The following is a 27,126-nucleotide window of genomic DNA, read 5'->3' on the forward strand; positions in this document are numbered from 1 at the left end:
CGGCCCCGCCCCCTCCGCCGCCACCGTCGCCTTCCCCGCTTTCCCCCCGAGCGGCGCGTCGCCCTCCGAGGCGGCCCCGGCCGGTAAGCAGCGCCCTTCCCCGCCCGACCCCCGACTCCACCCGATCCGCCCGGGGCTACGCGTCGCCCCCCGGCCTCGTCTCCCGGCCCAGCGGCCAAGAGGACGAGAAAGAAGGTTTTGCGGCCTAGCCTGCTCCGAAGCCCCGGACTCGCCTAGCGCGCCCAGCCGAGGAAGGCGCGTCGGAGGCGGCCGGGCGAGTCTGATGTTGGGGGGGGCGGGGGCTGCGACAGTGCCCGAGTTTGGCTGGGGAAACTGGGTAGGGGGGAACCGTCTCAAAGCAGGACCTCACCGCTAACCTTGATATTTTTAGAGTTTCTGTTTTAAATTAGACGCTTGAACGCTTTTTATTGTTTTAAAATGTTTTTAAAGGATTTGTAATACATGTTTTCCAATTGGGAGCCACCCAGAGTCGCTTGTGGAGATGGGCAGCTGTAGAAATCGGATAGATAGATAGATAGATAGATGAGAGAACAAGAGATTATTATATATGATAGATGAGAGAGAGAAATTATGATATATATATATATATATATATATGATAGAAGATAGATGACAGATAGAGATGATAGAGATTATGATATATATTTGATATAGATAGATGACATAGATGATAGATTGTGATATATATATATATATATATATATATATATATATATATATATATATATATATATATAAAATCGAAAATAGATAATGATAGAGATTATGATATATATTTGATATAGATAGGTAACACAGATGATAGATTATGATATATATATATATATATGATAGATGAGAGAAAGATTATTATGTATGATGGATAGATCATATATATATATATATACATACATACATACATATACACATACATATATACACACACATATATAAGATAGATGACAGATAGAGATGATAGAGATTATGATATATATTAGATATAGATATATGACTGATAGATAGATAGATGATAGTTATGATATATGTATGATAGATAGATAGAGTGGGGAGGGGGGCTTCCCCATCTCTAACCCCCACCCCTAATCAGGGCAGAATATTGCTCCCTGTTCCCCCAGTTGGTTCCAGGTCTGCATCCCCACCACCTCTTAGTCTAGCTCAGCTTCGACCTGGGTTAGGTTGGGTGTGTCGTGTGAACCCAGAAACCCCTTGGCTTCAGGGCACGGGGTGAACTCCCAAATTGGACGAATTTCCTACCTCGCTCCCCTCCCTGGACTTGGCCGATGGGAGTTGTAGTCCTAGCCACCCTGAAGGCCCCAATGCAGAAAGCTTAGTTCTTAAAATTGAGAAATGAGAAAGGAAATTGCCAGGGACTGGTTCTGATTTCTAGGAATTGAATTGGGGAGGGCGTTATTGGGAAATGAGGTAGTGGTCTTGCAATGGATTTTAAATTGGATGTTTTTTTCTACATTTGCCGTTCTCTTTGCCATTTGTGTCTATGTTGGCTTGTGGTTGATTGCACAAGGGAGCAGGTTTAATGTTGAATTATTGTTCGCTAAATGGTAATTTTGGAGATTAATCGAGTCAAACTTCACTCCATCTCATACAGACTCTTGCTGTATCCTGTTGGCTTTGGATTTAGTGCTAGGTCTGAACCGGGCCATTGTGGGCTTAACGAATCGTGGCTAAGACAAACCATGGCTTGGTCTGTTGTATAAAGCTGGTAGTTTTGCTTGTGGCACTGCTGTTAGCCTGTTGTAAGAATGCAACCTAGAGGGCTAAATTTACCATTTAATGTGTGGTGCAAACAATAATTGGGTTAATTCCCAATGCCGTGAGTATGATAACCTTATTGTGTGATCGGAGCCTGTTTTTATAAGACCAGGGTTCTCCAAAGTGGTCAATATGGGATGGGGTATTATTGTTCTTACCGTTTTATTATTTGTTCATAACAATAGAGGTAGTCCTTGACTTACAACCGCTCATTTAGAGACCGTTCAAAGTTACGACGAGGCTAAAAAAAGTGACTTATGACCATTTTTTCACACTTTATGACCATTGCAGCATCCCCATGGTCGCTTGATTTACATTCTGATGCTTAGCAACTGACTCATATTTACGACGGTTGCAGTGTCCCGGGGTCACGCGATTCCCTTTCGCGGCATTCCGACAAGGAAAGCCAACGGGGAAGCCGGATTCACGTAACAACCGTGTCACTAACTGAACCTCTGCAGTAACCACAGCGGCAAGTAAGGTCACAAAACGGGGCAAAATTCACTTAACGACTGTCTGCCTCGCTTAGCAACAGAATTTTGGGGCTCGGTTGCAGTCGTAAGTCGAGGACTACCTGTAGTTTGTGTTCCAGAGAGGGAAGCCTCCCAAAGACCAAGGTTTTCATGATGGAAAGGACCTTAGGAAGATGGGGAAGAGTCTTCCCTTTTCACAGGAGAAAGGAAAAAACAGGAGAGAGGCTGGAGCCAGCAGGGAAAAAAATCTGGCTCTAGCTTTTGTGGGGAAAATGATGAGTAAGCCTCCATCAGAGCTGAAAAAGTAATTGGTTGCTAAGCCTCCAAGCTACCACGTGAAGGCTTTGTTTTTATCCGTGCTAGGAACAACCAGCTGATGCTTTTTGGGGACTTTTTTTGGGGGGAGCGATTTCCAGAAAATCCTTCTGGTTTATTTAATGCAGTCGCCGTGAGCTAAAAACACACTTATTTATTCAAGCGGGACTGGCATAATAGTTTTACTATTTTAAATTGGGTTTTTATTGTTTTAGGGTTTTAAATTTTTAAATTTTAGTGTCGGCCTTTTTTGTAATTTGCTTTGTTTTAAATTCTGGTTTTAATTGTATATATATTGAGTTTTATCTTTGGCTGTACACCGCCCTGAGTCCTTCGGGAGAAGGGCAGTATAAAAATCTAATAAATAAAATAAATAAAAATAAAAGATGCCAGCAGAGCAAACTTGAAAAAAAAAAGGATGGCGAATTGAATGAGGAGGGCCGAAAGGTTTTACTAAAATCAGTCACTTGTGTGTGAGTTGGACAGCTGTATAAATCTGGTAGATAAAATAAAAAGACACCAAAATGGGAAACCGTCCTGGGGAGGTGGGGGGGAAATGCAGTATTCTAAGTGTGGATGCAAGACCACACCTGGAATACTGTATCCAGTTTTGGTCGCCATATTATAAAAAAGGATGTTGAGATTCTGGAAAGAGTGCAGAGAAGAGCAACAAAGATGATTAGGAGGCTAAAACTTAGGAAGAACGGATGCAGGAATTGGACATGTCCAATTTAATGAAAAGAAGGACTAGGGGAGACATAATAGCAGTCTTCCAATATTTGAGGGGCTGCCACAAAGAAGATTTGGGGGTCGACCTGTTCTCCAAAGCACCTGAAGGCAGGACATGAAGCAGCGGATGGAAACTCATCAAGGAGAGAAGCAACCTAGAACTAAGGAGGAATTTCCCGATAGTCAGAATGATTAATCAGTTGCCTCCAGAAGTTGTGATTGCTCCAACACTGGAGGTTTTCAAGAAGAGATTGGATGACCGTTTGTCTGAAATAATATAGGGCTGAGATGGCGAACCTATGGCACGCGTGCAAGAGGTGGCACACAGCGCAACTCCACCATGGATGCATGCGCTCTTCCCGCTGGCCGGCTGGTCTTCGGGTCTCACTCGGCTGTGCATGTGCAGGGGCAGCTCAGGCATTGCATTTTGGGGGTTCGGGCACACGCTCGTGCATTGGGCAATCAATCCAAAAAACCTTAGGTAGCACTGGTATAGGGTTTCCTGCTTGAGCAGGGGGCTGGACTAGAAGACCTCCAAGGTCCCTCCCAGCCCTGTGATTTTATGATTTGTACACCACCCATGGAGATGATTAGTTTCAAAATTAGATTGATAGATGGATGGATGGATGGATGGTTGGATGGATGGATGGATGGATGGATGGATGGATGGATGGATGGATGGAAGATAGATAGATACATATGGATGGAGATAGATAGATAGATAGATAGATAGATAGATAGATAGATAGGGATGGAAGATAGATGGATAGATAGATATGGATGGATGGATGGAAGATAGATAGATAGAGGTGGAGGATGGATGGATGGATAGATAGATAGATAGATAGATAGATAGATAGATAGATAGATAGATAGATAGGGATGATGGATGGATGGATGGATAGATAGATAGGGATGGAAGATTAGATAGATAGATAGATAGATATGGATGGATGGATGGATGGAAGATAGATAGATAGATAGATAGATAGATAGATAGATAGATAGATAGATAGATAGATAGATAGATAGATAGATAGATAGATATGGATGGAAGATAGATGGATAGATAGATAAGAGAGATAATAGAGAGACAGATAGGGATGGGTGGATAGGGATGGATAGATACTGTAGATAGAGAGGCAGACAGATTTACTTGCTTACATGGGATATGAAGTGAATATTGATTCCTTTTTCAAACTGCTCAGGAAGTGCTGTGTTTGTGCCAAAAGACTTACCACATTATAGGTTGTGCAAGGTCGAAACCAATTACAGCCCATTTAAAGCTGTCCTTCTAGCGGCTGCTTTTGGACTGAGCCAGGCAAACCAGAACAGGGAACATTCTGTGACCTGCCTCTTAATGAGCATTTATCAGGCTGTCAGCCGTGCCTCGATTGATTTAAGAGAAGGATTCAAGAGCCGGTAGAGCGGTATTGTATTTTTATTGCATTTGGCCAAGCGCTCAGTAGCTGGGAAATCTAGCCCGTGGCTGCAAAGCCAGGGGAATTCCTTCTAGCTCAGTGGCTACGAAAGGACGTGTTCCTTCTGTTGTTTTGCTCCTAAGAAATGGGGGAAAATCAGCTAGCAAGCCTCTGCATTTAAAATCCAGAAGAGACGAGGGGGCCTCACCTCACGGTTGCAGTTCATTTTTCATCTTGTCTTTTCACTTGAGACCCCTGCGAGTGGCTGTCGTTTGCAATCCTCCCTCATGCAGTGTTTTTTCTCAACCTTAGCAACTTTAAATGACGTGAACTCCTGGAATTCCCAGGCCGGCACGCTTTAGGTTGCATGGACATCAACTCCCAGGTTTCCCCCGCCATCCTGCTTTCCGATGGGCGGACTTCAGCTCCCAGAATTCCCCAGCCAGCATGCTTTAGGATGTTAGAATAGAATAGAAAACCCCATTTTTAATTATTTCCATTTTCTTTTGCATCTTCGGTGCCCTGTAATTGAGAAGGCAGAGTATTAATACTGGAATTGTACTGGAATTATAATTACTGTTCTGTTTATTTATTGGCTGCATTTTTAGACTGCTCTCCTCGCCAAGGGCTCATGAATTATACAAAACACTTTAACATTCGGAAGATTAAATATTTCGGTTGCCTCCTTCTTGAAATCCAGTTGCCTGCATCCTAATGTAACGAAGCAGGTTTGAGACCTTCCCCTTTTTCGTTTCAGGCACGGGTGGTGGACTGAGCTCTGCCTGGAAAAAGAAGCCCAATTCTTTCTCCGAGCTCCCTTTCTCCGCTCCCTTTAGGGGGAGCCCAGGCACAAAATGGGGGACCCAAGAGACCTCTGTCCTCACCTGGATTGCATAGGTGAGGTCACCAAGGACGAAATGCTTTTCAAATCCAAGGTAAGCACCTGCATCTCTGCAGCAATGTTTCTCCTTGCTGACATATACAGGTAGTCCTCGCGTCGCGACCAAGACTGAGCCCCAAATTCCCGTTGTTAAGTGAGACATTGGTTAAGGGAGCTTTGTCCTATTTTACGACTTTCCTCGCCACGGTGGTTAAGTGAATCGCTGCCCTTGATCAAGTTAGCAACACGGTCGTGAAGCGAATTTGGCTTCCCCATTGACTTTGTCAGAAGGTCGTAAAAGGGGATCACACGACTCCGGGACAATGCCACCGTCATAAATGTGACCACATGACCACAGGGATGCTGTAATGGTCGTAAATGTGAACAATGGTCCTACCTAAGCCAGTTTTTTCAGTGCCGTTTTAACTACGGTCACTAAACGAATGTAAGTTGGGGTCTCCCTGTACTTTCGAAACTGAATATATGGAAGCTTTGTATACTAAGCAGTCAAACAATGCTATCAAAATAATACAGTCTATTTAAATAAAACATACAATATAACAACAGAGTTGGAAGGGACCTTGGAGGCCTTCTAGTCCAACCCCCTGCCCAGGCGGGAAACCCTACAGCATCTCAGTCAGATGGTTATCCAACATTTTCTTAAAAATTTCCAGGCTTGGAGCATTCACAACTTCTGAAGGCAAGTCGTTCCACTTATTAATTGTTCTAACTGTCAGGAAATTTCTCCTTAGTTCTAAGTTGCTTCTCTCCTTGGTTAGTTTCCACCCATTGCTTCTTGTCCTGTCTTCAGGTGCTTTGGAGAATAGCTTGACTCCCTCTTCTTTGGGGCAACCCCTGAGATATTGGAAGACTGCTATCACGTCTCCCCTAGTCTTTCTCCTCATTAAACTAGACATACCAAGTTCCTATAGCCTATAAATGCATCAGAACATCACTGCTTCACTAATAAGTACATCACTATTGTTGGAAACCACCAGGAGTCATGTCAGTTTTTTTCATTTTTCTTTTTTTCCTCTTCCGTGTGACTAGGGAACATGCCAGTCGTGTGGTGCAGGAGGACCAAATCTCTGGGCCTGCCTTCAGGTAAGACACCCCTCTCCCCCCCCCCTTTGAAACCAAACTTTTGCGAAGGGGGCTGTTGTGTTCCCCCCGTTGTCAAGTCTGGTGAGTTCATGGGCCGTGGAGAGTCCTTTGAGGGCACAAAGACATGATTTTCTGCCCGCGTTTCGGTGGCTTTCGTGGCGTGGAGACTATAACTTGGTCCTTAACACCAATAAGACCAAGGAGCTTATAGTGGACTATAGAAGGAGTAGATCAGACAACCAGCCCTTGCTTATCAATGGAGACCAAGTGAAGCAAGTGTCTAGGTTTACATTTCTGGGTCAAGAGGACCTGACCTGGGACGCTCATATTGCAGCCCTGGTCAAAAGGACCCAGCAGAGGTTATACTACCTGAGACTTCTCAGGAAACAACAACTGAATGAAAAACTGCTGGTGACCTTCCACCGCTGCACCATAGAGACTATTTTAACTTACTGCAACTGCGTCTGGTTTGCCAATTGCACGGATAGGACAGCACTCCAGAGGGTCAACGTCATTGCCCAGAGGATCATTGGTTGCCCTCTCCCCTCTTTGGAAGAGCTTGATAGCTCCCGCTGCCTTAAGAAAGTTCAAAACGTTCTTAAAGATCCATCTCATCCTGGATCTCACCCTTTTCTTTTTTTTTTTGAACTATTACCATCTGGCAGCCGGTACAGGGTAATCAAAACAAGGACAAATAATAGGCTGAAAAACAGCTTCTATCCCAGGGCAGTAACCATATTGAATTCTACTGTATAGTGCCATATTAATGCAGTATCAGGTTTTCAGTTCAATTGTATAGAATGTGAAGGAGGTGTGTTTGTATTTTATTTTTATAGTTATAATGTACACTGAAGATGGCATTTAATTTCGAGGTGCAAGAATAACAATGAAGTAAAGTAAAGTTAAAAAGCCAACCGCCTTCCCCTTTCAATTAAATTTGCTTCAGCTTTAATAACTCTCTCTGCTTCTCTAGGTTGGTTGCCACTACGTCGGTTGTGGAGAGTCCTTTGCGGATCACAGCACTTTGCACGCCCAGGTGAGAGGGTTTCCACCAACTTCGTGTGACCTAAGTTGAGTTAAGTTGATTCACTGATGTTGAGACTCTGGAAAGAGCAACAAAGATGATGAGGGGACCGGAGGCTAAAATATACGAAGAACATTTGCAAGAATTGGGCATGTCTAACAAAGAGAGGGACTGGGGGGGGGGACATGATAGCAGTTTTCCAGTATTTGAGGGGCTGCCACAAATAAGGGAAGGGGTCAAGCTATTCTCCAAAGCCCCTGAAGGCAGGACAAGAAGCAAAGGAGGAAATTCATCAAGGAGAAATCCCAATCTAGAACTAAGGAGGAATTTCCTGACAGTGAGAATAATTAACCAGTGGAACAGCTTGCCTCCAGAAGTTGCGAGTGCTCCAACACTTGGAAGTTTTTAAGAAGAAATTAGACAACCATTTTTCCGAAGTGGTGTAGGGTTTCCTGCCTGAGCAGGCGGGTTGGACTGGAAGACCTCCAGGGTCCCTTCCAACTCCGTCATTCTGTAACTTGGTGAAATCTGTTGAGTCGCAAACCCCAATTGCTATTTAGGTGACGTTGGTGTTTCCTTTTTTCCTTGTCCCCTCAACCCTCCCCCCCCCCCCTCCCAGGCCAAAAAGCACAATTTGACGGTGAACCTGACCACGTTTCGGGTGTGGTGCTACGCGTGCGAGAAGGAGGTGTTCTTGGACCAAAACCTGGCTTCCCATCCTACCAACCTGCCTTCCAAATTCATGGAACAGGTAAGCGAGCGGTTTTTGTGGACTTGTTTCTGACTTTATTCCTCCTTTTCTCCACCCCTCCCTCGTTTCGAGGGCGCGAAAGAGTTGCTGAGCTCATTTTGGCTCACGAGGTGCTTAAAAGAGGGGCGTCCTGAGTGCCGTCGCTTCCAGGGGGGGGGGGCGAGGGAGTTGCGAGGACCCGGATGATGGCTTTCCAAGGAGAACACTGTGCCCATCCCCCACCCCACCCCACCCCAAATCTTGCTGTTCCCATTCCTGCTCCAGGACACTCTCCCACCTCTCCACCCGCTCAAAGCCGTTCCGATTGCCGTTGCTGACGAAGGAGAATCGGAATCGGAAGATGACGACCTCAAACCAAGAGGTGAGCCAGGTGGGGGGTTTCTTTTGCCCGGGGGAGGGGGAGGTGTGGCGATCCAAAGAGTTACAAACAGAAGCAAAAGGGTCTCCAGAGCTTCACCGGTTCTATTCCTGCCCCTTTTAGGCCTTACGGGGATGAAAAATCTCGGGAATTCGTGTTACATGAACGCTGCTCTCCAGGCGCTCTCGAACTGGTAGGTCGGAGAACGGTCATTACAGGCAGCCCTCGAGTTACGACCGCAACGGAGCCCCAAATTTAGGTCGCTAAGCGAAACGTTTGCCCCGTTTTACGGCTTTCCTTGCCACCGTTCTTAAGCGAGTCTTCGCATTTGTTAAGTCACTCATGCTCTCGTTACATCTCGCCTGGACTACTGCAATGCTCTCTACATGGGGCTCCCCTTGAAGAGCACTCGGAGACTCCAGTTAGTCCAGAATGCGGCTGCGCGGGTTATTGAGGGAGCAGCACGTAGCTCCCATGTAACATCTATCCTGCGCAGACTGCACTGGCTACTTGTGGTCTTCCGGGTGCGCTTCAAGGTTTTGGTGACGACCTTTAAAGCGCTCCATGGCTTAGGACCAGGATATTTACGGGACCGTCTTCTGCCGGCTTCAATCTCCCAGCGACCGGTGCGTTCTCACAGAGAGGGACTCCTTAGGGTGCCGTCAGCCGAACAATGTCGACTGGCGGCCCCCAGAGGGAGGGCCTTCTCTGTGGGGGCTCCTACCCTGTGGAACGAGCTTCCCCCTGGACTTCGACAATTGTCTGACCTTAGGACCTTTCGCCGCGAACTTAAAACCTATTTGTTCCATCTCGCTGGACTGGCTTGATCTTTTAAAAAATTTTAATCTGATTAATTGGGGTTTTAAAATTTTTAATAATTTATAGGGGGTAATTGTGTTTTAGTCTTGGCCAATTGAATGAGTTTTTTAAGGGTTGTTTTAATATTGTCTGTTTTTCTGTATTTTAACTGGCTGTTCACCGCCCTGAGTCCTTCGGGAGAAGGGCGGTCTATAAATTAAAATATTATTATTATTATTATTATTATTATTATTATTATTATTATTATTATTATTATTATTATTATTATTAAAGTTAGTCACGCGGTGGTGAAGGCAATCTGGCTAACCCATTGCCTTTGCTTGTCAGAAGGCCGCACTGCGACCGTCATAAATGCGAGTCGGTTGCCGAGAGTCTGAATTGTGACCACGGGGGATGCTTCAGCGGACGCAAGTGTGAAGAATGGTCCCGGTGGTCCCCTTTTTGCGACCTTCTGACAAGTCAATTAGGAAGCCAGATTAACTTAAGAACCGCTCAACTCAACAGCTGCAGTGATTCCCTTAAATCGTTTTGGCAAGAAAGGTCTTAAAATGGGGCAAGACTCAGTTTAACAACTGTCTCGCTTAGCAGCAGAAGTGTTGGGCTCAGTTGCGGTCGTAAGTCGCCTGTAAGTTTGAACGGAGAACGCTCTCTTTGTTTCCGTTTTGGTCTGTGACTCCGCATGAAATGGGCAGAAACGTTCTCACCAGCCTTCTTAACCTCCATTTTAGCCCCCCACTCACACAGTTCTTCCTGGAATGCGGGGGTCTCGTGAGAACCGACAAGAAGCCGGCGCTCTGCAAAAGTTACCAGAAGCTGATTTCCGAAGTCTGGCACAAAAAACGGTGAGTCGGTTGAGGAGAGCCCAGTTTGTGAGAGTTAAATGTTGTGGTCCTCCTCCATCTCCTCCTCCTCTCCTCAAACTCCATTCCCTTCTAACATTGATGATGTTTCCTAGTTGGGTCATGCAACATCTGCAAGCCAACAACCCAGCTCAGAGCCGCTGTGTATAAACAAGGAACAAGTCCCACTCACTAGCCCTAATGATGTTCCCTTGTTGGGTCTTGAAAGGTCTGCAAGAAAACCACCCCAGCTCAGAGGGCACCGAGGACCCCACGATAAACCGCTGGCTGTTTAAACTGTCTCTCCATTGTTTGTCATCTCTGCTTGTCCTCCCTTCCTCCTAGCCCGAGCTACGTTGTCCCCAGCAGCCTCTCTCACAGCATCAAGCTGATTAACCCCATGTTCCGGGGCTACGCCCAGCAGGTGAGCAGATTCCCTCTGCTGAGATGCAAATGACCTGGGATCTTCTTCCTGCCACAGTTACAAGCGATTCGTAAATCTTCCTTGCTGTGAAAGTAGCATTTCCCTATTATTGGCTTCGGAGTCTTGCTTCACTGAGGTCTTGAATCACCGAAACGTTTTGTAGTTCGTTAGAGGGACCTTTTCAGAGTTCGTTGCAGCTCACGCACAATCAGACACAATTAAATGAAGGATTCAAATTACATCAGAAACTTCTTGATATACAATATTGTGGGGTTTTAAAAACGTCCGAAATTTATACTCGCTAATTCGACGGACAGCTCCGATGTACAAACAAAGAAGGTTTATTGAATTGCGTTTGCAAAGGCAGGCCTCCACGTCCCTTCCCAATTTGGATTGCGATTGTGAAGCGTGCTTTTCAAGTTTCACACCATGCATTTATACATTTCCATACAATATACGTCACGCCTACGATCCCTTACATCCCTCATTTATGACAAACGTGATTACCCCTCTCTTGTTACCACAGGATCTGTCTTGTCTTGTCTTTTACCATTTATCCAGAGTGTGGGCTTACTTCCTTGAATATTCAGATCGAGCTGACACACAGTGATTAGCTCTTTATCATTTGTGGGTTTTTTATTTGGCCTTGCTACTGAGGCTTGCAGTAAGAGTTACTGACTTAAAAGTATTTTATCATTCTTCCGATACATTTTATAAAAGCCGAACTTTGCATCCATTCTCACAATACCACACAGCAGAATTCAGCATACAATATCAGGAACACAGAAGCAATAGTCATAGAAGCAAGTCATTACGGAGTAAGAGAGATGCAGAGACTAATATATTGGACAGGGGCACCCATTACAGAGGCCAAACCAACTCTTATATACAGTTCAGCAACTCTAAGCCATGCCCAGGCTCCAAACTGTCTCTTATGGCCCGATACAAATACTCTGTTTCAGTTTCCAAACGGTCCCCATTGGCTGACCCAGTTGCCCATTCCAGTTCATGAATATACTCTGACATGCCTTCTTTTGAATAAGCCCCATTTTTTTCCCTAGCAAACCTGGCCTCTCTTTCCGTCCCCTACCCAGGATACGCAAGAATTCCTCCGCTGCCTGATGGACCAACTTCACGAAGAGCTGAAGGAGCCGATGACGGCCGAACTGCGTGACTCGGACGCCAGCGACACGGACGACAAGCGAGAGGGCGACCGCAGCCCCTCGGAGGACGAGTTCCTCTCCTGCGACTCGAGCAGTGACCGCGGGGAAGGGGACGGGCAGAGCAAAGCAGGCTCCGCCGAAGCGGAGCTGCTGATCCAGGAGGAGGCAGGGAGCCGCAGCATCTCTGAGAAGGAGCGGATGAAGGAGCGGAAATTCTCCTGCCACCAACGGCGGAGCAACTCGGAGCAAGTCGACGAAGATGCTGATATCGACACATCGGTGATGGCGGTGGAGGGCGGGGCTTCTCCGGAAGGGCTCCTCCCACCCCCTCCTCGACCCGCCAGTCCTTCGAGGACCCCAGGTAGGGTCCATGTGAGGTCCTTCCTTCCTTCCTTCCTTCCTCCCTTCCTTCCTTCCTTTTCTCATTTACCTTTCTTCTCTTTTCCCATGTTTCTTCCTCCCTCTCTCCCTCCCTCCTCCATTCCTATCCCTTTCTTTTCCCTTCCTCTCTCCCATCCTTTCCCTCTCTTCCTCCCTCCCTCCATCTCCTCATCCTCCCTCCCTCATTTATTATATAACTTCCTTCTCCTTTTTCCTTTTCCCATCTTCCCGCCTCCCCTCCATCTCTCTTTCCGCCTTCTCCTTCCTTTCTTTTTAATTTCCTCCTCTTTCTCCTCTCCTCATTTTTAAGCCGCCCAGAGTCACCTTACAGGGGAGACAGGAGACAGAAAAGTTTAATCAGTAAAAACCAATAAAACCTCATCATTGTCCATTCCCAGAACCAGATAATGACGCCTATCCACGTTGTCCCTCGCGGCCCTGCAGCCCTGTCCACCACGATGTCTACGCCAAACTCTCGAATCCTCCACATTCCAGCCCGGTGAGGCTGGGACACTCGTACGTGCTGAAGAAAGGTAGGAGGAGAGTGTTGCCTAGGCGATGGGGTTTTTTGAGTCCTCGCTGGATTGCTCCCTTTGCTGCTGGGGTTGTTAAGTGAATTTGGCTTCCCCATTGACTGGGAATCTGAAGGACCTGAGATAGGCAAATGTTGGATGGGGTTATAGGCATCATTGCAGGATGTCAGCTCTTCCAAGCGAAGCTGCCTTTTGCAATTGACCGATGGCGATTTTGTCAGTGCCGACGGTGTTAGGAGCGGGGTGGCGCAGTAGTTAGAATGCAGGATTGCAGGCTGCAAACTCTGCCCACTGCCGGGAGTTCGATCCTGACCGGCTCAAGATTGACTCAGCCTTCCATCCTTCCGAGGTGGGTAAAATGAGGATTGTTGGGGGTCAAGAGGCTGACTCTGTAAGCCGCTTAGAGAGGAGGGATGTAAAGCACTGAAGCGGTATATAAGTGTTACGTGCCATTGCTATTGGTGTGCAAGTGGTGCTTCCGGATATTTTGCAATTGCACCCAAGGCGCCTATCGCTGTTGATCAGTGTCTTTCTTCTGCCACAGTCATTCTGTTTTTATTCGTCTCCTCCTTCAGCTCAGCTGTTGACTTCCGGAAAAAAGAAGAAAGAGTTACGTTACCGTAGTGTCATTTCTGACATCTTCGACGGCTCCATTCTCAGCCTCGTCCAATGCCTCACCTGTGACCGAGTGAGTTTCTGTGCGCTTGGAAAGAAGCCGTCCCTTTCCTGCACCCTCTCCTTCGGCTGTGGCTGCAAGTCGCACCAGATTTTGGCCCCAGGGAAGAGGGAGTTTTTCCAAGGTTTTGGTAGGGGCTTACTTTCCTTGCAAGATCCAATTGTGCGGTGGCTCAGTGGCTAGGACGCTGAGCTTGTCGACCGAAAGGTCAGCAGTTCAGCGGTTCGAATCCTTAGCGCCGCGTAATGTGAGCTCCCGTAACTTGTCCCAGCTTCTGCCAACCTAGCAGTTCGAAAGCAGGTAAAAAATGCAAGTAGAAAAATAGGGCCCACTTTTGGTGGGAAGGGAACAGCGTTCCGTGCGCCTTTGGCATTGAGTCATGCCGGCCACATGACCACGGAGACGTCTTCGCACAGCGCTGGCTCTTGGGCTTTGAAACGGAGATGAGCACCGCCCCCTAGAGCCGTGAATGACTAGCACGTATGTGCGAGGGGAACCTTTACCTTTACCGAGGCAAGAGATTTAGCCTTCCAAGCTCTTGTGCTGGAGCTCATCCTCAGGGAACTTCTGTCTATCGGAATGGGTGCATTGGGCTATTCTACTCATCGTATTTATGCGCAGCCTTCCCATTGGCTGATTGGTGTATCGATGGCCAGCGATTGGCTGTTGTTCCCTTGTGCTGCCATGCCCTCGGCTCCTAAGGACTTGATAGGCTGGTGATAAATCAGCCCTCCTGTTGACTGACAAGCGGCCCAATCCCCAGGCTTCAATCATTTCCCTGGCTATTTTTGTACCTGCTCGGCCAACAATCTTAGTAGCTTGCAGAATTGAACGCATGCCCTCGTTCGTTGATTTTCATTTCCGCTTGCTTTCTCCTCTCTTCCTTCGACGCCCTCCAGGTTTCCACCACCGTAGAGACTTTCCAAGATCTGTCGCTGCCTATTCCCGGGAAGGAAGATTTGGCGAAACTGCATTCAGCCATTTACCAAAACGTGCCCATCAAGGCAGGAGCGTACGGCGACAGCTACGCTGCCTCGCAGGGCTGGATCGCCTTCATCATGGAATACATTCGCAGGTCTGTGGGTCTTGGAAGCGCCTTCCGATGTTGAGGCCAGCTGGGGAATTCTGGGAGTTGGTCCACACCTCTTAAGGTTAAGAAACACCGCCCTTGATTTATTGTATTTGCATTCCGACTTGGGTAGCTTAAAACAGGCCGCGTGGTTGAGGAGGAGGAGCCTGTTTTTCCTAATTTTCCTAACAACGAGAGAGCCAAATTCACAACCACATTTCTGGCAAAGGGTCAAGAGTGAGTATTAGGTGCATGCACGAAGACAGCTTTGAACCTGGAGTCTCCCCGATCCATTCCAATGCTCGCATTGAAGACCTGCTCTGCGGGATTGGTGGAGAGTCCTTAGTGCTCTCTGAGCTAGGTAATTTTCTTACAGACGTCTCACTACCAAACGAGGTAACATCATCAGTGCTGAAGGGGAGCTAGCTTCCACTCAGTGCTGCCTTCTAGCACTGACAATGTTACCTATTCGGGTAACAAAACGTCTGCAAGCGAATCTTAAAATATTGTTGATGGTGAAAACCCCTGGCGGCCCCCAGGGGAAGAGCGTTCTCTGGCGGGGCTCCTGCCCTGTGGAATGAACTACTAAGTTAAATTCGGGGGTTTTTAGTGGGGTTTTTAATGGGGTTTATTCTATTTTTATAATTTTATGCACATTTTAAATATTCAGCGTATTGAATTAGATTTTTAACGATATATTGTGTTTTAAATTTTTTGGTATTTGTATTTTATCTATGCTGTGCACCGCCTTGAGTCCTCGGAGAAGGCCGGTATAAAAATGTGATAGATAGATAGATAGATAGATAGATAGATAGATAGATAGATAGATAGATAGATAGATAGATAACCAACCAACCAACGAACCAACCAACCAACCCACCAACCCAACCCAACCCACCAACCCAACCCAACCCAACCAACCAACCAACCAACCAACCAACCAACCAACCAACCAAATTCTCTTGACACTGAATGTAAGACAATTGGCCCTCAGCCTTCTGTGGTCAACTTTAATTTTTACCAGTGGAAAAGATCAGTTTGGAGCGTAATCTGGTCCAGGATTGGGGCTCAGAATGACACACACACACACACACGGTTCTCCAGAAGCCCCAACTGCAAATCCGTAATTACAAGCAGGGTGTCAGGTCCATAGTGACTCATACGGCGCCTCCTTTCTCCTTGGCTTCTCCAGGTTTGTGGTGTCCTGTATCCCCAGCTGGTTTTGGGGGCCCGTCGTTACCCTGGAAGACTGCCTGGCTGCCTTTTTCGCCGCAGACGAGTTGAAAGGTGTGTGTGTTGTTGTTTTTTTAATTAATTTTTTTATTACTTTTTTATAACATTACAAACAAAAAAGAAAATACATTTATTCCACCCTTGTGCTATACATAAAAAAAAGGAAGATTTGGGTCTTCGGATATGTCCTCATGATTGCCAAAATCCACGTTTTCAAGGTACAGGTACCGAGGCGTCCAATTTTCCAAGCGCATAGTCCACGAATGGTTTCCAAATCTTCCAGAAAATATCTTCTTTATACACACCACTTCTAATTTTAATACCACATGTCATTTTATCATTTAAAGCCAATTTCCACATTTCAGAATTCCACTCTTCTATTCTAAAAATCACATCTAATTTCCAATATCTAACTATTATAATTCTACCTATTATAATCATAATTCTAATCTAATTGGAGATATGAAGAAAATGATATTTGAAATGATGGGGAAAGTATAACATTGAGAGTGGAAACTATATTATTGTTGGTAATTAAGGAAATAGAATTAACAAAATATGAAAAAGAATTGATTAGAATTATGAAAGGTGTGTTTGCAGGGAGGAAGGCTGCTTACAAGCCTCTTGTGCGGCTTCCACACCCAGGCCCTTGAAAGAAAAAGGGGGAGGGGGGCGGTTTACAAGTTGACTTATTAGCCTTCATACTTAACAACTGTCATCGCATTCCCAGGGTCATAGAATCAAAATTTGGGCGCTTGCCACAGGCAAGGATTTATGACTGTTGCAGCATCCTTGAGTCATGTGATCGGCCATTTGCCACCTTCCCAGTCAGCTTCCCACAAGCAAAGTCCAATGGGGGGGGTGGAGCTGGATTTGGTTAACGACCGCATGATTCGCTTAACAACCCGTGCGCTCTCACAGGGAGGGACTCCTTAGGGTGCCGTCTGCCAAGCAGTGCCGACTGGCAACACCCAAGGGAAGGGCCTTCGGGAGAAGGGCGGTATAAAAATTAAATTATTATTATTATTATTATTATTATTATTATTATTCTCTGTGGGGGCTCCCACCCTCTGGAATGAACTTCCCCCAGGACTCCGTCAACTTCCTGACCTTCGAACCTTCCGCCGCGAGCTTAAAACACATCTATTTGTGCAGGACTGGACTAGAATTTTAATTTTAAATTTAATTTCAATGGGGTTTTATCATTTTAATTGTAATTTTAAATTTTGGCCTATTTAAATAAGTTTTTTAATTAGTGTTTTATCTTGTATTATATTTGTATTTTTATCGGGCTGTAAACCGCCCTGAGTCCTTCGGGAGATAGGGCGGTATAAAAATTTGATTAAATAAATAAATAAATAAAATAAATAAGCAACTGCAGTGGTTCGCTTAACCGTGCCAAATAAAAAAATCAAATAATCGGAGGTGACTCGCTGGATAAACTGCCTTGCTTAGCAGTGGGTGTTCCGGCCCCAGTCGGCGATCGCAAAAAGTAGTTCGACGACTTATTTGTAGACATGTGGGTTTGTGTTTTAATTTTCCGGTTTGGTCACCTGGTGGCCCCCCCACATCGAAGCATAAACCAAGTCAGCCTTGCATAGTTTTCTTTTGGGGGGGAAGGGAGTTGAGAGAGTGAGCGAGGAATGAGCGGTGTGGGTCTCTGTCCACTTTAGGGGCACCCTAACCACTCCTGCCTTCATGTTGCTTTCTCTTCTAGGCGACAACATGTATAGCTGTGAAAGATGTAAAAAGTAAGTCCCTTTTTCCCACCCTCTCTTCCCGGATATTTTCCCTGGTGGAGTTCTGACCTAAGCTTCCCCAGCACTACGAAGCCAAGTCCTCGTCCCGATAAACTCCTTTTATTTAATGCACAGTGAATTCCTCTCCAGTGAAGTCTTTCCTCTCCCACAATCTTTCAAGATAGTTCACAATTGCCGACCTTGATCAGGCTTGGAGAGTGGCCAGGCAGATATCTTTCAGACGCCCCACAATACTTAACAAGAATGCAGGAATGAACTAATTGTCTCCTGCAAACTCCACTCCCCTTTCGCTCCTCTTTTATTCCCCCTGGGAGGGGCCCTTCATAGTCCACCTGTGGCTTTACTCCTGAGTCGACCCTTGTTCTTCTCCTGGCAGCTCTGCACATGCACACACTGGGAACAGGCTCCAGCTGTTCTTCTGCCCCACTGATGTCCGATTCCGAAGGCAGCTGAAAACTGTCAGACGGCCCTGGCCCCCTCTCTGCCTCCGACGCAGAGCCTTCAGCAGAGCCTTCCCCAGACTCCAGGACTGGCCCAGGTTCCTCCCCAACCTCCTCACTGTCCAAATGTTCTGCCAGATCCGCTGGCAGGCCACAACAGGTGTCTCCCAATTTTGCAAATTTTGAGAAACGGCGCTCAGCATCTCGTTGGGAGAATAAAATTGGAAGCAGCTCAGAAACAGCTAAATTAGCAGATCGAGGAAAGTTGGCTGGGGAAATTCCAGGAACTGAAGAATCCAGATACCTTAAAAGTCGCCACATTTTGAGAAATCCGGGATGAATCTTTCTTCTCTCTTGGTTCCTCCACCAGGTTGCGGAACGGAGTCAAGTATTGTAAAGTGCTTCAGCTGCCTGAGGTGAGCCGTTCCCCTATGCTTGGGTTTTGCCAACAACGTTCACCCTAAATTTCTTCCTTGGTTAATGACGTTCTCTGCCATTGCAGAGAGAGAAGTATATGTTCACTCTGGAGCCCTCGCTCTGGAAGCGTGGCGCAAGAAGGGAAGACATGGGCAGGTTGAAATACATTGGGGAGGAATAGAATAGAATAGAGTAGAGTAGAATAGAATAGAATAGAATAGAATAGAATAGAATAGAATAGAATAGAATAGAATAGAATAGAATACGAATCAGAGTAGAGTAGAATAGAATAGAATTCAATTCAGTTCAGTTCAGTTCAGTTCAATTCTTTATTGGCCAAGTGTGATTGGACACACAAGGAATTTGTCTTTGGTGCATAAGCTCTCAGTGTACATAGAATAGAATAGAACAGAATAGAATAGAATAGAATAGAATAGAATAGAATAGAATAGAATAGAATTTTTTATTGGTCAAGTGTGATTGGACACACAAGAAAAAAGAAAGAGATGAGAAAGGGAAGGAGAAAGGAAGGGAGGGACGGAGGAAGGAAGGAAAAAAGGAGAAGGAAGGGAGAAGGAAGAAACGGAGAGAGGAAGGGAAGGGAAAGGAAAGAAGAAAGGAAGGAAGGAGGGAGGAAAAAAGGAGAAGGAAGGAACGGAGAGAGGAAGGGAAGGAAGGAGAGAAAAAGGGAGCCAGGGGGGAGAATGGTGACTTTTCCTCAAGAGCAGCTTAAGGGGTTATGATCTCTGCAGGCATTTTTCAAACCCTTCTTCCCTGCCTGCCCTCCCCCGCCACCCCATCCCAGGTCCTCTGCATCCACCTGAAGCGTTTCCGACACGAAGTCATGTACTCCTTCAAAATCAACAGCCACGTTTCCTTCCCGCTGGAAGGCCTGGACCTCCGGCCCTTCCTGGCCAAGGAGAGCATCTCCAAGGTCACCAACTACGATCTCCTCTCGGTGATTTGCCACCACGGCACGGCCGGCAGTAAGTCACCTTCCTTCGTGATCCCTCGGCTCCTCTGAACGGATTCCGGAAAGGCGGAGAGCGCTGGGTCAAGGGACCCCGCTTCAATTCTCGGCCTCTCGGTCCTAGGTGGACATTACATCGCCTACTGCCAGAACATGATCAACGGCCAGTGGTACGAATTCGACGACCAGTACGTGACAGAAGTGCACGAAACGGTGGTGCAGAATGCCGAGGCTTACGTCTTGTTTTACAGGTGAGAGTAACCTTGTTCGGGTAAGTCCTCAGCTTACGACCACAATTGAGCCCACCATCATACCGTCTCCTGGTGATCGGCCCAGGGTCATCCAGCCGGCTTTTCATACCTTAAGGTGGGACTAGAACTCAAGTCTTCTAGTGATTGGCTCAAGGTCATCTAGCCAGTTTTCATGCGTTAAGTCTGGACTAGAACTCAAATTAACCCAAAGGCACTCAGCTGACTTTCATGCCTAAGGTAGGACTAGAACTCACCATCTCCTGGTGATTGGGCCAAAATCACCCACCTGGCTTTCATTCCTAAGGTGGAACTAGAATTCACTGTCTCCTAGTGATTGACTTGAGGTTACCTGGCCAGCTTCTATGCCTAAAATGGGACTAGAAGTCGTCGTCTGCTAGTGATTGGCTCAAGGTCACCCAGCTAGCTTTCAAGCCTAAGGCAGGGCTAGAACTCACCGTCTCCTGGTGATTGGCCCAAAATCACCTAGCCAGTTTTTATGCATAAGGTGGAACTAGAACTCACCATCTCTTGGTGATTAACCCAAAGGCGCCCCGCTGACTTTCATGCTTTAAATTAGGACTAGAACTCACCGTCTCCTGGTGATTGGCGCCAAATCACCCACCTGGCTTTCATGCCTAAGGTGGGACTAGAACTCATCGTCTCCTGGTGGTTGACCCGAGGTCACCCGGCAGGCTTTTATGCCTAAAATGGGACTACAACACACCCATCTCCTGGCGAATGGCCCAAAGCCACCAGCCAGCTTTCATATCTAAGGCGAGACTAGAACTCACCGTCTCCCACTTTCTAGCCCTGGTGCCTTTTCTACAAGACCGAACTCTTTTATTTCCTCCTCTTGTTTCTTTCGAAACGCCCTGCAGAAAAAGCAGCGAGGAGGCTGTTCGGGAGCGCCAGAAAGTTGTCTCGTTGGCCACCATGAAGGAGCCCGGCCTGTTGCAGTTTTACATCTCCCGCGAATGGCTGAACAAATTCAACACCTTCACGGAGCCCGGACCCATCAGCAACCACACCTTCCTCTGCTCCCACGGAGGTGAGTGGGTGCGGTGTGTTGTTGCCATCCTTTGTGCTTCTCTTCAGAAAAGGCGTTGCAGAATAACATTTGGGGCTTTCCTTGGGATTTTGAGACTTTGCGGCGTTCTTTAGTCTAGGTTTTTTTTTTCCAAATACAAATAGTCCTCAACTTACGACCCCAGCGGAGCCTAAAACTTACGTTGTTAAGTGAGTTTCGCCCCATTTTTCAGTCTTTGTCAGGGTTCCGACGGATGCCTTAATTAAATCATGAGTCTCGAGCTAAGCTTCAAAAGAAATCCAGTTATTTATTAGGAGCTTCATGCTGGCATCTTGCCAAGTGAAGCCAGCTCAGACCCTACATAACTTATGTTTCAATTATGACCCTGTTAGAATAGAAATAGAACAGAACAGAACAGAACAGAATTCTTTATTGGCCAAGTGTGATTGGACACACAAGGAATTTGTCTTGGTGCATATGCTCTCAGTATACATTAAAAAAAAGATGCATTCGTCAAGAATCATAAGGTGCAACACTTAATGATAGGTTGAAAGTCATATTTTTCAGGTCCTTGATAACTTCCAACGGCGCAGCTCTTAAGTCTCTCTGTTTATCTTTCCCCATAGGAATTCCACCAAATAAATACCATTATATTGACGATCTGGTGGTGATTCTGCCCCAGAATGTTTGGGAATACCTGTATAACAGGTAAGGAGTTTCCTCTTCCAGCAGTTCAGCCACTGTTGGGAGTTACTGTTCTTTTCCTCTTGGTCTCCTTTCCATCCCCAGGAAAACCATTTGCAGGAGAAGGGGAAATGTTCAGGGAAACGCAGGGCCTGTCCCCCCCCCCCACTTCCTTCTGTATTCTCTGATGAGTCTCGAATTAAGTTCGTTTTGTGCTGCTGTTTTTATTTTGGCATGTTAGATACCAAAATTGCCTCACACAGTTTTAATAAAGTTAATCCTCGACTTACGACTGACTACAAGTGAGCCATTTGGTTCAGCACCTGGTTTCTTTCCGTGCTCAGGTTCGGGGGCGGCCCAGCCGTGAACCACCTCTACGTCTGTTCGGTGTGCCAGGTGGAGATCGAAGCCCTGGCTAAGCGGAGGAAAATGGAGATCGATACATTCATCAAGGTAACGCTTCCCCCTCCCCACCCCGGACTGGCCTATTGGGTGGGTCCAGCGGGAGAGGCTGGCTGGGTTTGCAAAAGGCCCCCTCCCAATTTAAAAAATAATAATTCGGAAGCTGGAAAGGGGGATCCGGAGTATGCAGACAACAGCCTGGGATTCACCTCAAAAGAGCGTACACTTACGACCATAATTGAGCCAAAGATTTCTATTGTTAAGCGAGACATTTGTTAAGTAAGTTCCCCCCCCTTTTTTTTTTGCAAGCCAAAGAATTTGCAAAGCTCGATCAAAAAAGTCACAATGGCAGCCAGGAGCTGAGATCTATCCATTGATGACGTGCGCTGCCCCGAAAAGCAGATTTAAAGAAATTTTAACAGCTCCGTTGCGGCAGCCTTCTTCACTTTGGGGGTCCTTTTGGAGGGACCTTTTATAAATCCTTTAGTAAGGCCACACCTGGAATACGGCATCTAGTTTTGGTCCCCATATGACCAAAAAAAATACGTTGAGACTTTGGAAAAAGCGCAGAGAAGAGCAAGTAAGATGATTAAGGGCCTGGAGATCAAAATGTATGAAGAACGTTTGCAGGAAGTGGGTATGACTAGTCTGGAGAGAAGAAGGACTAGGGGGGACATGAGGGCATTTGAGGGGCTGCCCCGAACAAGAGGAGGGTCAACCTATTCTGCAAAGCCCCTGAGGACAGGACAAGAAGGATGGGAACTCATTAGGGAGAGAACCAACCTGGAATTAAGGAGAAACTTTCTAACAGTGAGGACAATTAACCAGTGGAACGGCTTGCCACCAGAAGTTGTGGTCGCTCCATCACTGGAGGCTTTTAAGAGAAGACTGGATGGTCACTTGTTCGACTAGAAGACCTCCAAAATCCCTCCCAGCTCTGTTCTGATTAATTTGAACCCCTGGGAGGTTTCATTTCTCTCCCCCTTTTGTCCCCCCTCCCCAGCTGAACAAAGCCTTCCAGGCGGAGGAATGTCCAAGCGTCATTTTCTGCATCAGCATGCAGTGGTTCCGCGAGTGGGAAGCCTTCGTCAAAGGGAAGGACAACGGTGAGATGCTGGTGGGGGGCGGGGAGATGGGGACCCCCCCCCACAAAGATGTGGACTTAGGAAGCAACATCCGCTTCACTGCTGATTGGAAGTTGCGGGATGAAAATGGGGCGCCCGGGCGATCGATTCTCCTCCTCCTCCTCCTTGGTTCCTTTCCGGCAATGCCCAGCCTCATGATTGCGATGGTCACAATTAATTCTAGGAAGGGGGAAGCCGTTGCATTAAGGGCGCGGAGGCCGCTTGGTTGAATCGCCTCCTTTGATTTGCGTAGCGGTCCTTGAATGAGGACGCTGGTTTTACTAAACAGTAGCCTCTCGTTAACCGGGGCTGTGGGTGAGGATTGCAAAACGGTGGAGCGTCAATTCCCTAGCTCGCTTGGTTATTTATTGTCTTTATTCCATTCCATTCCATGTTTTTTAAAATCCCATTTCTGTTTTCTTGTTTTATTTTATTACTTCTTTGTTTTGTTTTACTTTTATTTCATTTCATTGTATTTGTTATCCTGGAGTGGTATCGCCTCCCAATCAGGAGGCTGTGAGTTCGATCCTAGGTAGAGGCAGATATTTCTCTCTCTGGGCACAATGAGAATATATCTGCTGTGAACTGCGCATTGGCAACAGGAAGGGCATCCAGCCAGTAAACGCTCATCTCTGTTCAGTTGCCCCGACTACAAGGCATTGCGGGGTCATTAAAAGACTCCAAAAAAATTACTTGGGCCAAACCACTTTTAACGCTGCACATTCCCCAACCATAACTCACAAACCTGTTTTTTATTTCCCGCAGAACCCCCTGGTCCGATCGACAACACCAAAATTGCCGTGGCCAAAGGAAGCGGCCACATGCAAGTCAAACAGGGTAAGGAAGAGGAAAATCAGGTTGGCCCGGCCCGCCAGTCTCCCGTTGGGCCAGTCAAAGACTGAAAAAAAACCCGAACCTGCCTCGGAACGGCGTTTAAGGCTCTCGAGTTCAAATGCTGCCAGATTCTCTCCTGATCGTCCCTCGCGTCTTTTCCAGGAGCCGATTACGGGCAGATCTCGGAGGAGACCTGGATCTACTTGAGCACGCTCTACGGCGGAGGCCCCGAGATCGCCATCCGGCAAAACGTGGCCCAGGTGCAGGAGGTGGAAAGTCTGCACGGGGAACAGAAGATCGAAGCTGAGACCAGGGCTGTTTAAAACGAGGGACACATTCAGGTAAAGTGCCTGGAGAACCCAAAGTGGACGTACCTTCAGCCATCCGGTTGTCTGGTTTAAGTTACAGGGTTGACATTTGCCTCCTGCCTGTATTATTTAGACCTCAGGAATGCTGCAGCCGTCATAAAATGGGTCATAACTCTCTATTTTTTCAGTGCTGTTGTAGCTTCAGTGTAACAGTCACTAAATGAACAGCTGTAAGTCGGGGTTACCTGTATCCAGCTGCTATGGCCTAGAGGTGGAGCTCTTGCCTCACAACCAAGAGGTGGTGAGTTCGATCCTAGGCAGAGGCAGATGTAGGGTTTCCTGCTTGGGCAGGGGGTTGGACTAGATGACCTGCAAGGTCCCTTCCAACTCTGCTAATCTGCTTAAATATGTATTCTGAGTCCAGCGAAGGAACTGACCTCTACACCTTTTTAAAAATTCTTTAAAACTCTGGGTTTTCGGTTTTTTTTAAATTGTTGCAGGTAGTCCTCGATTTAACAACAGTTCATTTAGTGACCGTTCGAACCGCCACTGGAAAAAGTGACTGACTTTGTGATCAAAATTCTGACGCTTGGCTCATATTTATGACGGTTGCAGTGTCCCCGGGGTGTGTGTGTCTGTCATGTGACTCCCCTTTTGACGAGCCAAATCAACGGGGGGAAAGCCGAATTCGCTTAACAACCGTGTTCCTAAATTTAGCAGCTGCAGCGGTTCACTTAGCAACGGTGGCCAGAAAGGTCCTACAACGGGGCAAAACTCACTTAACGAACGTGTCCCTCAGCAACAGAAATTTTGGCCTCAATGGTGGTCGTACGTCCAGGGCAGCGGTGAAATGCATTTACCTTTGCAACCGGTTCGGGAATGTTAGGCACGCATCTCTTCTGCGCATGCGCATAGGGTCAAAAACGGGACATAATGACGTCCTGGCGGGTGAGCGGAGCCTCCCGCCGGCGGCGCTACGGGTTCGTGCAAGCCGGATAGATCGGCTGGATTTCACCGCTGGTCCAGGCTTACCTGTGTTGTTATTCTTGACTTCTCCCTCCTTCCTTCCTTTTCTTAGGTCAGCTGCTCCCCCTTCAAACTCCTCCTGCGTCTTGGAAGTCGACACACAGCCGGCCGCTGCTTTCATCACTACCACCCCCCCCTGCCCTGTCCCCAGCCAGCCCCCCATCTTCATTTCTGAGGCTCGGTCGCTTCTCCCTCCCTCTTTGCCGGTGGGGGTGGCTGGGTGGAAGCTGACAGCATCTCGCCTGCCTACATTTATCCCCAAAATCATTCCCGTTCCAGGCCAGGATGAGCTCGTACTTCAGTTTGGTTTCCTGCTTTTGTCATCCCATCGCCTGCAGAAGCCGGGAAAGAGTTCTTTCGGGAGAGACTTTGGGCTGCCCTTGGAAGGAGCCGGTGTCATCACCGTTCTCCTTTGTCACCTTGCCGGACCTTTTGTGACTTGAGCTGTTCTTGAGGCACCAAGGAGAAGCGCACCATTGTCTTGGTTCTCTCCTTTTGGTTCCTCTCCTGAATTTTTACCTGGATGTGCGGAATGGGGTGGGGTGGGCACATGCAGGAGAGATTTTGAAGCCACCTGGAAAGAAGCTCATCGTTTGAAGGAATACGTGGGCGACAGGGTTTGGGGGTTTTTTTCCCCCCTTCCTTTTGTGGCACACAAAATATTTTTTTTTGCCCCTCCCTTCACCCGGTACGGCTCAAAAGGGGTTGGCTGGAACCCCCAATTCCCTTCTATTTATCTATTTATTTCCAAGGGACGGATTGTCCTTGGTCCTTCTCGTCTCTGCCCCCCACGCCCTCCGCCAGCCCCAATTATTGCCCAGCAGGAACTGGTAACACTGGTACCCCTAAAACCAAGCACGAGCCTTCGAGCCACATCGACAAACACGTTTGAACTTTCATTCATCCGGTGGTTCCTTAACACACCCAAACGGCTACAGCCAGAACCTTCCCCTCCCACCCAAAAAAATCTAAATAATAAAAATCTAAATAATTTAAAAAAAAAAGTTACAAAGAAATTGAGGGAACCCTCCACTTCCGTGCACTGAAAGAGGTTGAGCCATATCCTTGGTAGGATCGGACGAGGGAATACGGGGACACACACACACACAAAGACACACAACCTTCTCCGTGAATCGATGCTGACGTTCACCCTGAATTCCTGCAAAAAAATTTTTTTTCCTTTCGGGGACGTGTGACTTTCTCATCCGCTTGGATGATGCTTAGGGCAAGGTGGAAAAACTCGGGGAGTTTTTTTTCCCCCCCTAGGCAAATGGCAGCCCCACTTTGGACGTGAACTAAGAGCTGGCCTCTTGGGGACGTCTCCACATTTCCGCTTTTTCGACAAGAGCCCCGGTTCGCTAATCCGAGAGAGCGAGCAGAGATCCTTAACTGTCCCAGCGATTTGTCACTCGGCAACTTTCTCCGCAGACTCGCACAGTTGGAATGGCATCGCCTTCAATAAGCCAGTTTTTTTTTATTATTATTATTATTATTATTATTATTATTATTATTATTATTATTATTATTATTATTTTTCTGGAGAAAGAAGGAGGAATAGATGCAGAATGAAAATGTGGACTTGGGAGAAGCTGCTTTGAAGACGAGACGTCGATGGCAAAGGCTAGGTTGGGGAACCCACTTAAACACAAAGAGACCCTGGCCAAGTTTCTTGGCTTCACCTCTCTACCTGCTGGAGGCCATCTGTCTATGCCGTTTTCTCCCCCTCCCACAGTCCTCCTGTGGGAGGGGCAGCCTTTTTTTTTTTTCCCATCGTCTTTCCTACTTCGCAGAGACTGGGACCTCGGACCATTCATCCCAGTGCCCAAAATGGAGTTTATTCTATTTATTTTTTTTCCTGCCGAGAACATCAGCCAATAAAACTCGCTCGCATTCAAAAGTC

At 47.0% G+C, this 27,126-nt stretch overlaps 1 protein-coding gene across 1 annotated transcript; it reads left to right on the forward strand.

The window, feature by feature from the left end:
• On the forward strand, positions 1-27,126 carry USP20 (ubiquitin specific peptidase 20). The gene is made up of 25 exons (XM_058159341.1): positions 1-83; positions 5,487-5,664; positions 6,660-6,713; positions 7,687-7,749; positions 8,357-8,488; positions 8,753-8,849; positions 8,970-9,039; positions 10,394-10,507; positions 10,850-10,928; positions 12,023-12,452; positions 12,871-13,005; positions 13,581-13,693; positions 14,581-14,756; positions 15,943-16,037; positions 17,701-17,734; positions 18,554-18,599; positions 19,406-19,586; positions 19,695-19,821; positions 20,700-20,869; positions 21,475-21,556; positions 21,877-21,985; positions 22,938-23,040; positions 23,824-23,895; positions 24,055-24,233; positions 25,279-27,126. The coding sequence occupies exons 2-24, from the start codon at positions 5,584-5,586 to the stop codon at positions 24,213-24,215; spliced, it is 2,724 nt and encodes a 907-aa protein (XP_058015324.1). The 5' UTR covers positions 1-83; positions 5,487-5,583; the 3' UTR covers positions 24,216-24,233; positions 25,279-27,126.

The sequence above is a fragment of the Ahaetulla prasina genome, chromosome 16, assembly GCF_028640845.1.
Source record: "Ahaetulla prasina isolate Xishuangbanna chromosome 16, ASM2864084v1, whole genome shotgun sequence".
In the NCBI taxonomy this organism is placed as follows: domain Eukaryota; kingdom Metazoa; phylum Chordata; class Lepidosauria; order Squamata; family Colubridae; genus Ahaetulla; species Ahaetulla prasina.